The sequence below is a fragment of the Corvus hawaiiensis genome, chromosome 1, assembly GCF_020740725.1.
Source record: "Corvus hawaiiensis isolate bCorHaw1 chromosome 1, bCorHaw1.pri.cur, whole genome shotgun sequence".
Taxonomy (NCBI): domain Eukaryota; kingdom Metazoa; phylum Chordata; class Aves; order Passeriformes; family Corvidae; genus Corvus; species Corvus hawaiiensis.
Genome location: NC_063213.1, coordinates 33,434,413 through 33,447,245, shown reverse-complemented (window position 1 = coordinate 33,447,245; position 12,833 = coordinate 33,434,413). Strand labels below are relative to the sequence as shown.

Sequence of the window (12,833 nt, the reverse complement as noted above, 5' to 3'; positions counted from 1 at the left end):
AGGGTGAACTGTGGCCTCCTCCCTGCTCACCCTGAGAGGCCAGGTAAGATAAACAGATTACAGGGATGAGGGGGAAAATTGGAAGCTACTGAGTGCTCTGCTCAAGAAAGGAAAGAGAGACTGTGAGCTGAACTAAAATACTGTCATTTGTATCTAATGCAATTCATGCTGAAATCACGGTCATGTTGTGCCATGGGCAACGACCTAATGCTGAAGGTACTGAAGCATATGTTTGACTTTACTCCTGTGAGTTGTCCCATTACAATTTTACATGCTTAAAATAACAGGACCTTTCTCTCTCTTGGTGAAGCATATGGCTTGGTGTTTGTAGGTTTATGTGGGCAAATGGAGAGAACTCTACCATTTTGCAGAGAACAGACATTGTTTCATAGGGAAATATTTTTTCCACCTTGAATTTAGAAATGCATCTAGTGTGCTAAACTGTTTTTGTTACTGTACCCACAAAATTTGTTTTGCAAGGAAAAAACACCCCAGCAGATAATTGGAGGGGAACAAGGGAAATGAGACCTTATCCTCATCTCCCTTGACAGTGGTTGAAAGTGTCTGCAAACGTCTCTCCTTGGGGAGTGGTGTCTCCTCCCTGAAGCCAAATCGTGTGGCTCTTCCTCAGGTAGAGAAATGCTCATGGAAGACAGCAGTCCCACAGTTTTAGCAGGGATCTCTTGCTTGCATCAACTCTGCTGTTGAAGGGAGGTTTGTAAATCGGACCTGAGACAGCGAGTTCCAGGCAGGAGTGCCAAAGAGGCAAGGGTACTATTTTCAGAAAGAGCCTCAGGATTTGTCTAGACCGTGAGCCAAGCATGTGTCTGAACCTGTTCTTGAGTTCAAGTTGGCCCAGCATCGGGGTTGTTTGCACGTAAACATAGGTGCAGGCACAGGCTTGGGAGCATGGTGCTCCCAAGCTTTGCTGAGGGACAGAGCCTGTGACCAGTGCTGGCCCAAACCTTTGCTCCTGTGGCCTGTGGTGTGAGTGTGGCTTCCTATGCACTTGAGAGGATGCTCTGGCCGTGTGCAACACCTGGCAGAGATTCCAGCAGCATGGCCTGAGAACATGGGGATCACGGCACATGGCGGGAGCCTGCGTTTGAGCCTGCCCTTTGCCTTGTGGTGGAGAGGTTGTCTATGTGAATTGAATACACTTGTTTCCTTAATTTTAAATGGCTCTTTCTTCTCCTAAGGTCACATGTGCGTATTCGAAAGCTCCATCCCAAATTCCTCAGGGGTAACTTTTGCCGTTGTTTGAAAATTGTTATTGTTTTCATGGGTGATCCCACAGGCTTCTCTAGCAGAAACTTGGGGACACCCTGAGCTTCTTGGTGAGGAGTCCTATCAGAATTACCAGCCGGACTGTGATGAATAATGGTAAAAAATGAATGTTTTCATGATTAGTCATTAATGGGAGTCAGTTTTTCTACCTAATCTGTCTCTCTTGCTTTTATTATTTTTCTCTCCACAGCATTTTTTTTGGTTAAATGAAAGTTTAAGCAACATTTTTCCCATTCAGTATAAATAATTAATAACCTCAGGGTATCAGAAATGCAGCACAAGCTTCCTAAAAGCACTTTCAATACATAAAAAGAAAGGAAAAAAAAAAACAACCCCAGACCATCACTGTGGACATCTGGCCCCCTGAGAAACCACATCTGCAATGTCTTCTGCAGCTAGCTGTGACAGCACAAGAGTGGGCCTGGGGTACCATTGATGGAGACACTCCTTGGTACAGTCCTGGATAAATGAAGCAGACTCCTATTTTTCTTTTTTTTTCTCTCTTGAATCCAAATCCAGGTTGAAAAGAGCCATCCTCCTGGTGGCTGCTGTGAGCCGGCAGGAGTCCAGTGGGGAACCCTGTAGAAAGTTGGCTGTGGCTTCCAAGCTGTGGTTTGGCACATATCCTCTCCAAGATCTCTGCCAAATATTCAGACTCCTTTTTAGTGTTTTTTTTTTCTTCTTTTCATGTTGGCATTTTATTTAACTGTACCATATGAGTTTAAGGCTGTTAGTTTGATATAATTTGTCGCCAGAATGGGCTGTTTTGTGTGGGGTTCTTTGATGGAAGGTAAAAATATGAGGTGTATGTAGAAGGTGAACAAATTGCGTTGAGAGGAGGTTGTAGTAAAGGTAACATGAAGCAGTAACAGTGGTATTGGGTCTGGTTAGTGTATCTCTCCTGTGTGGGAATTTGACATCACCTCTGCATGCCAAGTTAAGGAGACCCTTGGTTCTCAGTGGCAAAGTGGGAGAGGGGAGGAACATGGGCACCCAATAAAATTTCTGATCTGTCCTGAAATGCATTAAACACGAGTTCTCCAGCAGCTGGGCTTGGTGAGTGCTGTGAGGAGTCCAGGGTGATCCTCCAGCACTTCCCTAAATGTTCCTTTCCAGGGGAGTCTGGGATTCTAGAGTGAGCCCTTTGCTGAGCTGAGCACTGACTGGGGAGCTGTGTCAGATGCGGCAGCATTGTTCTGGATCAGCCTGACCTCTTTTAAAAAAATACGTATTTTTCCAACACTAATAGTAACCTTAGCCGAGGTTCTCTCCCTTTCTGTGTGCGCGCCTGAGCACTAAATTAAAAGAAAAAAATAATCCCAGATGTGAATCTATAAACCATCTGTTTAAAATAACTATTGTGCAGGACTATAATTAAAAGTTATTTATTATGAATCTTGGGATCCTATTATGGATTTGACTGACTCCCAGGTTTCTGACTTAGCAAACGGTTTGTGTATTTATGAGCCATGTGTCTCTTCCGCACTTCTTGGTGCCAGAGTGCATGTCCTTTAAACAAAAGGGAAAAAATCCCCTACCCTCCCATAACTGTTGGCTTCTGATTGTTGCCGTCTAAGAAGTTTTCTCTTAAGAACAGCAAAATTCAAAGTATCTGAGAGCTTTCAACAGATTCAGAGACGCTGTTGACAGCACAGATGGAGGCTTGGTAATACAGCTCTCCTGCATGCAGCTACTTAGTGACTTTCCAAATGTATGTCTGGGACAAGTAATGAAATGTTATGATTACTGGGGGCAGGAGGGGACATAACTGGAAGGAAAGGATTTGTTGCTTAAGTCCCATTTGCTCTCAGCCTCCACTTTGCCCTTGTGAAATGTGAGGGAAGGAGGCAGCAAAATTGAAACAAGCAGATGGACAGTAGACAGTAGTGTTTTAGGCAACTGGGTGAAGCGAAAAACTCAGCCTCCAGATGACAATTACTCTTTGTTTTATTTTTGTACTTTTACACCCAGTGGACCCAGGAGATCTGCACTGGATAATGCCTGACTGCAATAGACTAAACAATGATTTACCAGCCCTGCTTTATCTGCTGCAGGCCTGTGATGGATCAGCATGGTACATTAACCCTTTCCGCCACATCTGCTGGCCTTGTTTTCCACAAGATACAGCATTGAGATAAAACAGCTTGACTTTTTAAAAAGAATTTTGGGATAATAGTAATAATAGTAACTGAAGCAGTAGGGGAGCTACACTCACCTCTTCTTAGTTTAAGAGGGATTTTGCCATGAGGACTATGCTAGGGCAGCAAAATGTTGCAATTGTGGCTCTATTTTATATTTTTTCAGCAAAAGGCCCCAGAAGGAGTGGTGGGGCTGCAGCCTTGAGTGATGCTATACCTCACACCCTGGAAGAGCAGCCCAGCCCTGATGGTAGGGAGTTAGGCAGCTGGGGTTGACATCTGAAACAGCCTGTTTTGGAGCCATCTGGGCCTTGCCTGCAACAAGCTAGAGAGGATGAACATCAGCTTTGCAAATCCCACCCTGTTTAAATGCTTAGCTGCTCTTCTTGTGCTGGCAAAGATTGGCTCTATTTACCTGGGACACACGGAGCTGTCCTTTAAGGCAGGAGGATGCAGCTTCTCCTCCAAGGGACAGCTTCCTCTTTTATTTGGGAAATGCAAAACAAAACAAAACCAAACCAACAAAAAACTCCAACCAAACAAGCGAAAAGACAAAAACCCCAGAGGTGCAGTGGATGGATGGTGTGGCACCTCCTGCCCACCTTTTAGCACCATGCTGTGATAACTGAGCTTTGAGACAGTGATCCAGATTTGCTGCCCTCTACATCCAGGGACAATTCAATGGTTCATCTCCTGCACAAGTACCCGTGCTGTGAGGACCAGTGACTTGTGGGAACACAAAGAACAAGCCCCTTTCTGCTGAAGCGAGGCCACTGAACAGCAAATAGTTCAAAGTCTACTGAGTTAGAGAAAGGAAATGTGAATCTGTAGCTTACAGCTTAAGACACCCTCCTAGACAGAAGGACCCTTCAGTTCCTGTCGCTGCACTGTGGGCCACTAATATTCTTCATGTGGAACAGCTGCTGAATCCAAAACAGCCCTTGGCATCAGCACATTAATTGTAAAATCTTCCCTCCCAGAAAACCTGCTAAACCAGCAGCTTGGCTGGTGATAAGGAAAGACGAGCAAGACCCAAATTTGGCTGCCCCTGTGGGGTGGCTCAGTGGCACCAAGCTCATCATCGGAGAGAATTTTCCTGATTTTAGCAATGTGGGAGAAACAGGAGGCTTCTGCTTAGGAACAGTAACTAGCAAGTATTTCCTGTTTGAAATATGTGCATTGGGGTCATCCTTAGGAACTTCTTGCATTGCCAAGAAGAAGAAACCAGGATGTACCTGAGGGCAGAAGGAGGCAGACAGCACTCAGGGGAGAAATTGCCTAGGAAGCTGGGCTGCATGAGGCATTTACCCCAGTAGTCCTCTGGGAACAAGGGAATTAAAACAAATACAGAGCTGTGTTATTCTTCTGGTCCCTCTTGCTGCCATCTGCAACAATAATGTCATCGTTCAAGGAGAGAGCCCAGTGGGTAGCTGCCCACTGTCCCCCCTTACTGGCCCAGCTAGGTTGGTTCTGAAGGGCACTGTGCATCTCGCTTCTCTCAGAGGTGCATGATGCATGCTGCAGCTGGGTAAATCATGTTCTCCACAGGAACAAACTGTAAACTGGGTTTTGGCCTTCCTTCACACCCACTTTCACCAGGCAGAAGATCTTCCCACAGATAAAAGGTAATGGGGCTGATAGGCTTATTAAATCTGTCCTTAAGCAAACTCATTAAAGAGAATCAGATCTTAGCAGAACCCTTTAAAATACAGATTGTAGTTGAGTTGGTAAGCTTGATTCTGCTGCCCTTCAACAGACTTTACAGGGGCACCATGTTCCTGTAAAGGGAATCAAGATTTCACTGAGCACTTTAAAAGAGATGTTGAACCAGTTGCAATTCTGTGTCGTGGCTGCTTTGTGCCAGTCCAGAGCTACAGACCTGCCATAAATTTGGCTTAACCTGCTGGTTAAATTGCATTTATGGTTGCTCTGCAGTGCTGGAGTGATGCAGAGCAGCCAGCATGTAGCAGTGACCCGGGTTTTTACAGTAATTGTATGTGTTGCTGCAGCTGCACTTTAGGGCCTGATTCTCATTTGCTGATTTCACACTGTCTTGGTGAGAGTGAGTCCTCATTTATACTGATAAGACTGAAGTGCCTTTATAGCTCCCATCAGATCAGGCAGAGACTTTGAAGTAAATAAACCTCTGATTTTAGACAAAAGGCTGGCGTGTAATAAAAGCTGCATGTTATTCTTCACAGGCACCTTGAATAAGGCCACAGGGAGTAAAATAAAAAGACTGGAAAGCACAGCTTCTTTTTCTTTAGTTTTATGATTTACATTTTTCTAACCCTTTGATTTTTTGGTCTCTAATTAAGTCATAAGATTGGGTGAGGTGGGTACTTGCATGTACTAGACGGCCACCTGTGTCACCTAATGAACTGAGCTACTAATTATAGGTGGAGCTGACTTCAGAGGGCTACTTTAAGTAAGGAATTTGAAGTAGCAAAATTTTACTAAAAGAAACACCCAAAGTATTTGTTTTCTGCACCTATTTAATGGCAGGGATAACCAGAAGGGTTGACACCACTGGGATAAGGTAGGCAATAAATGGAATATTTTTGCTGCCTGCTGTCGCACGTCCTCTATTGACATTCCTTAATGTGCTCCTTGGCCTTGGGAAATCACTGCCTTTTTGCCATAGCAAGATCACCCTATAAGGTACAGTGATTCTGTCTGCTCATGGTGTTTCATTGATTCTCAGCATTTTGGGGTGAAAGATGAATTAGACTAATCATCTTGTTTGGTATAGTACATAGTAGCCTCTTTTAGAGATCCTGTAGGCAAAATTGATTTTCTGCAGTGGCAGAATTTTGTCTTCTCTGAGGTTACCACCTCTTTCTCTGCCGTTTGTCCTTCTGTCACCATGAGAAGTGATTCCTGAGCTGTGCAGTTCATGGGGCAGCTCCTCAAGACCCCGAGGATATTTTAACAAGCACATCATGTAGGTAGTTGTTCATTTAATTAACATGGATTTCTTCGGTGCAGCACATTTTCTGTACGAGACTGGGTAGCAGTCATGAATCACTGTCTAAGTGGGGTTTAAACACCATTTACTTGGGCTTCTGGATTATTCAAAGACTGTTTTCTACTGTGTTCCTTCAAGGGAAAAAGGATGTATTGAATCACAAGGACCTCTCCTGAAGCAAAAGAGCAGACTGCTGGCCCCACATTTTATCTTCTGAATTGCAAAAATTGGTAGCCTTGGGTTTGGTTTGCTTGCAATACCTTTTGTCTTTTAATTTTTTTTTTCCAGAATAAGGAAGTGACGTGCAAAAGGGAGAAGTGTCCAGTGCTCTCCAAGGACTGTGCTCTTGTCATTAAGCAGAGAGGAGCCTGCTGTGAGCGTTGCAAAGGTGCTGTTCCCTTCCTGTTGTTTTCCCTCTTTTTAAAATGTTACCAGTGCACATTTAGGTTGCCAAAGATAGGACAAAATTCGTAGCTTCTCAGCTGGGACTTGGCTGTCACCAGAGGCAAGAAGAGGGCAGTAACCATAACTGAAATATATACGGTTACAACACTGAGGGAAATACATAAATTCACATATTTGTCCTGCAATTATTAGTTCTTGCACAGCAACGATCCTTTAGAAATACATCTTTATTCTTCATTGCCATGTTGTCAGTTTTTAAAGAGTTACCCCCATTCTAATTTTATCAGAAGTATTTTAGGTCAACATCAATCTGCTAGTAGTCACTGGTCAGTAAGTAAGAATCTCTTTAACTTTTTATGTGGTTAGACAGAATAGGAATAATACTTTAGAGTAGTAAAGAGCAGGGTAATTATCCATGGCTATTCCCATTTCTCCTCATACTGGAAACAAACCAAGCAAATTTGATTCAGTTTATTAAACATGTCCTGATTCAAACAATAGTATTGTGGACATTTTTATGAAAGCCAAATAAGCAACAGTCTGAACATTATACATTTATTTATTGACCAATATTGTATATTCCAAGATGTTTAAAACAATATAATTATCGAATTTAAAAAAAAATGTGTAAGCATGCATGGCATGTATCTGCTATGTTTAACAACATGAAAAATATGCAAGTAGATGAAGTTGAAAAGTAGTCTTTTTTTTTTATATTGATGCAGTAAGTAATATGTGCTAAACCACTGATTTTGCTGAGGGACTGCTGACACAATCAATGAGGTAGAGAATGTCAGATTCAGACAGCTTTACTTTATTTCTCCTCTGTCTTTTTAATTCTCCACTGGTGATTGTGTGGTATTGAGAGGGAGATAGGATAGGATAAATGGTTGGGAAATAAAAGCATTTCTTGCCTTCCCAGAGGAAATGCAGGAAAACAGATTACTCTGAAATTCAGATGGAAGAGACATGATGGATGTGTATTTTTCCTGGAAGGTTGCAGGGGTGTGTTAGATGCTGTGCTTATGATTTGCTTCTGTGCTGCAGCTTTGGAATAGTTTTGGCAAGCCCCAGTTTGAGGATTTGTCTGGAAACATGACGCTTAAAAGAGGAGGAAATGAACTGGAAAAAAATTAAAGCATTACTGAAACAATAAGAATTTGAAATTACAGAGTTTACACAAATTACATGTAATTTACTTCTTTTGTCAAATTGTGTTTACTGTCAGCTTTGTAGGAAGAGGTTGCTAAGTGTCAGTTGGATAAGGATGGAGTTTGAGTTTTCATTTTCATAATGGGATGTGTATTTGCTCAACAGTCTGAAAATTCTATATACATGCATATGCATATGTGCCTGCATGCATGCAAAATTAAAAAAATGAATGTTTCAAAGCTGAGGATACAAGCAATATTTTAATTCAGACTCCTTTTTAAGATTTTCTGTTTATCCTGAATTGGGGTGGGTACCTACAGAACATTATTGATAGGCTTGAGCCTGGCATCTGCAGATTGGTATGCTTGACATCTCTATTCAAAAATAGAATCAGGAGGCACATGGATACTTGAGATAGAAGAGGGATGAATTAGCTACGGTCCTTTCAATGTATCGATGGACAGAGAGATCCCACTAATAGGCATCCAACAAGATCCCTCACAAGGAAACTGCTGAAGAAACTAAGCAGCCCTGAGTTTGTACAGGTATTCTTCTCATCAGCAAATAAATAACAAGTGTATGATTGCTTTCGTAGTAAAAAAATGTTGCGAACGTATCCTTGCAAAGATCTCAACTTGTTAAAGTGCTCAGAAATTATCTAGAAAAGGGGTGAAAAGGGACAGGAGGTTTGCTGCTTGTGACCTGATCTCTGTAGCACAGTAAAGCAAGAGGATGGCCTGTGAGGAGCTGCAGAAGGTGCTCAAGGCACTGAACAACTGATGACAAAGCAGCAAAGGAAGTTAAGGTGGATGGGAATAAATGAGTGCACACAGGACAAAACAGTCCTAACTTTACAAATACAATACTGGGCTCTGAGTTGACAATAACTGAATGTCAATCGTTTCCGAGTGTTATAAAAGATACTTCTGTGACGTGATCCACTCTACCCTCAGCAGTTCTCTAAAGGAAAAATTGAATGCTGAGTTTGTTAGAAAAGGAGCAAAGTACAAACCAAAATGCCCTGTTTTCCCTCTGAATCAGACAGGCTGCTTCTTCCTGCCCTTCTGGAGGCTAAAGTAGAGCTATGGACCTTGCTGTGTATTTTTCATGCTTCCTGAGGTGTCTCTTAGTAGCTGCTATCAGACAGAAGACTATTGACTTTAGAAGGATTCTTAGTCTGATTTAAGATGGCAGTTCCTATGTGCTTAAAATGCAAGAAGAACATTAAGTCTCTCCATTTAAACAAAAAAAGCTCTCAAGGACTGAGTTTTCAAAGTATACGTGAAATTTCTGAGTAGGTTTTTCTGCTCTTTCTTGAAGGTAATGCAAAATATGCACCCATTTAACTCCCACAGTCTTGACACCACACATTGTCACCAGGTTGTTCCGGGGGAGGCTGCTTGCTCTCCCACCGCTCTGAGCACCTGCTGAAGCTCCTGCTCTGTTCTGTGTAACATCTAAAATGAGTGTCCCATGGGGAGTAACTGGGGAATCAAAGCTGCAAATACCAGCCTGGCAGAGTAGCACTTCAGCTACTCCCTTTGGTGTCTCAGCAGCTCCCCAGCACTCCCCACACGAAGCTCAGCTGCAGCCGGGACTTGGCCCTGCAGCACTTGTTCTCAGTTACTACTTTGTCAAGCTGCCAGAATGCCCATGGGGAATGCAAGCAGGAAAAGGGAAACAGGGATTTTGGTTTTTTTTTTTTTTCTTTTTACTACCTGCATTTCATCTAAACGTGAACAAAATGTTACCAAGGAAAGACATCAGAACTTGATGGCTTTTTTCTTGGCTTTGTTCCCAAAGCCTGGGAGAGCTTAATCAGGCCTTACAGGCTCTTGCCAGCTCTCTTTGATAGCTTCACGTCTTCCTACCTTGTGAAGAAATGTATGAATGAGTGAGTGAATGAATGAATGGCTGCTGTCATCTGAGCGCAGCATCAGGAGGATAACATTAGGACCAAAGGGCATGTTCCAGAACGGGCTTGTGTAGGAAGGAAACCACAACTCATGAGTCATTTGTGACATCTCTGCTAGTGCATTTTATTCTATCATGAGGAGCACAAGGTCATTCCTTGCTCATTGCAGGGGGGTTGGACTAGATGACCTTTAAAGGTCCCTTCCAACCCAAACTATTCTATGATTGTACCTGCAGCAGTGCACACAGCTGAACTCTCCTATTTAGAGCTTTGCATACAGGAGAAACTGAATTGCTGGTAGAGAACTTTTCCTGAAAATGGTTGTGTGCTGAGCATAAATCCCTTGCTTCCGTTCAGGTATTTGTATGCTACTTAGATAATTTCTAGCACTTCTTTTTTTCATATTTCTTAATAAACAGAAAAAGAAAGGAAGAGCAGCTAGTACAACTTTTGCAATCAGAAAATTCACTGGTGGAAAGTAGCATATTAAGAGATTTGGCTTTACTTTGTCACAGAATCACAGAATATCCTGAGCTAGAAGGATCCCACAAGGATCATCAAATTCTGACTCCAGGCCCTGCACAGGATAAGAATGTGCCTGAGAATATTGTCCATGTGCTGCTTGAACTCTGTCAGGCTTTGTGCTGTTACCACTTCCATGGGGAGCTGTTCCAGTGCCCAACCACCCTCTGGCTGAAGAATCTTTTCCTAATATCCAACCTAAACCTCCCCTGACACAGCTTCATTCCCTCAGGTCCTGTCACTGGTCACCACAGAGAAGAGATCTGTGCCTGCCCTCCCTACCCCTCCACTTTCCCTTGTGAGGAAGTTGTAGACTGCAATGATGGCTAAGATTTAAATTAAGATTTAAGGTTTAAATCCTCCAGACTAGCCATGTGTTTTAACACTGTTCTTGACTTTAGGCCCATAGGACGTCGATTGTTAAGTCGGTGGGGCAAAGCTCACTTTGGCTGTGTGTTTGTGAAAAGTCTGAAACAGAGAAATGTGGGTCCATGCTTATGGCTCCCTACTGCAAGGAGAATGCAGGTGACTCAGTCTAATAGGAAGAGTTTTCAGATATAATCATAGAATAGTTTGGGTTGGGAGGGACCTTTAAACATTATTCTTTTCACAGATATTTACTATAGTTTATAAAATATACCATATACCTCTAGCATGCTATTCATTTTGAAAATACTAAAAAATTAAGCCCTCTTATTACTTTTGCATAGGATAAATAGGCCACTTTTCATTTCTTGGGGTTTTTTTAAATATATTTAATGAAAACCTATGAGGTCACTGAGATTATAGAAATAGATTTGGCAGCATTATCTTATTTAGTTGGATGGAGACCTGTCACTTAGATATAGAGCTCTCTACACATCGAATAATAAGTTATTTGCACTCTGAAGTGGTATTACTGGCTCAGGACTGCATAAAGTTTTCATTTCTAAAATTGTGCACCATATTCTACTCTTATCCTAAGAATCTGAATCTTCTATGGATGTGCAAAGACAAAGTTGGTGGGAATTTGTTTTTCAACAAAGAAAACTTGTTCAGAATTTTCTTTCACTTCCCGTGTGCACTTTTGCATTTTCTGTCCTTGTTAACTTTTGAGAACTACTGAGGTTTTTTTGTTGTGGTTGGTTTTTTGGTTTTCTTTTTGTAATTAATTATTGATCCTAGAAATTCTTGTGCTGTGCTCCATTGTTATGGAATCTGTCAGAAAATGGAATCCCAGCCCAGGCAACAACAGTCTACTGAATATTGAATATCCAAAGATATCATAGTTAATTGTGCATTTCATGGAAAGTATATCAAATACTTTGGTTGAGGATTGCAGCCAATTTCAACTATTAGGGCTTGCAAAGGAAGTTAGAGGGAGGTTATGAGATTATCAGTGTTCTGGCTGCTCTACTAACACCCTGCAGGATCCATATGTACCTCTGACACTTTTTTTGCCTTTGGACTCCCCTAGTATGAGGTGCATGAAGTGCCTGACACCACTTTGGTGTCCTGTTGCAAGGCTGACTGGGGGGACCTTTTTGTGGGGCCCCAGTGGAGCACTGCAGCCCACCCTTGCATGCTCTAAGGCAAGCTGTCCGAGACAAAGGATAATACATGGGTGGAGGGGGATGGGATGTGAAGGTAATATATGTATTTTCCTACAGAAATCTCTTTCACCTTCACCTGAATAATCTAGTCCTGGCTTCTGTCATGGACTGGTTATGGAAAGACATGGTTTGAGGACACAATCAAGCCTAAACTTTTCTACTGGCCCTTCTCACTGCTTCTGAGTCTCTTGGTAGAGTGTTCCAGCTCTGAATCCGAAGGTCTGTTTCTTGAGGCTGGAAGTACAGGTTCATCTCAGTATTCATTCAGATTTTAGCTTTGTATTTCCAGAAAAGGCAGAGGTTTTGAAGCAGTGACAAATAGCCAGTAGGGACAGTACCATTCAGTATCATCACAGTGACAGTTTTGATTACTTCTGGTTGTGCCTAAGAAAAGATCTCTATCTCTCCATCCTTACTTTGAGCTGACTCTTCTTACAAAGGTCTTAGCACATACATTTGACATCTCTTGAATGTCTGATGTATGCTGCTGAGTTCAGTCGTGCCTCAAATTTCAGATGCTCGTATTACCTTGGTGAATATAATTTTCCATTTATGTAAGAAACATTTAATGAACAGTCTTGTCATGTTGTCATAAACACTTTTTCAGTCAAATATCAGTTATCCAGATTTTCACATTGATAATTTTACATGTAATGCTTCTCTGGAACAAAATGATAAACACCTTAGGACGTGTAGTACTGGAATAAGAATTTTTTTACTGTTTAATTTTGAAGGTGTAAGCTGTACAGATCATGGATGATTTTGCTGGTGTGAGAAAATTGGGTACAAGAGCAAGTAATTGTGTCACTGAGCAACATCATTCATGACAGCCCTCATGCCCATGAGAGGTGACA

The 12,833-nt window shown here is 42.1% G+C and overlaps 1 protein-coding gene across 8 annotated transcripts in view; it reads left to right on the top strand.

Annotated features, from left to right (window-relative positions):
• BMPER (BMP binding endothelial regulator) overlaps nt 1-12,833 on the top strand; it is a 151,020-nt gene that overhangs the window by 18,659 nt on the left and 119,528 nt on the right. For all 8 annotated transcript variants that reach the window (XM_048299252.1, XM_048299260.1, XM_048299243.1 and 5 more), the window contains exon 3: nt 6,682-6,781. In XM_048299252.1, the coding sequence (XP_048155209.1) occupies nt 6,682-6,781 (100 nt within the window). The remainder of the gene's footprint in view (nt 1-6,681; nt 6,782-12,833) is intronic.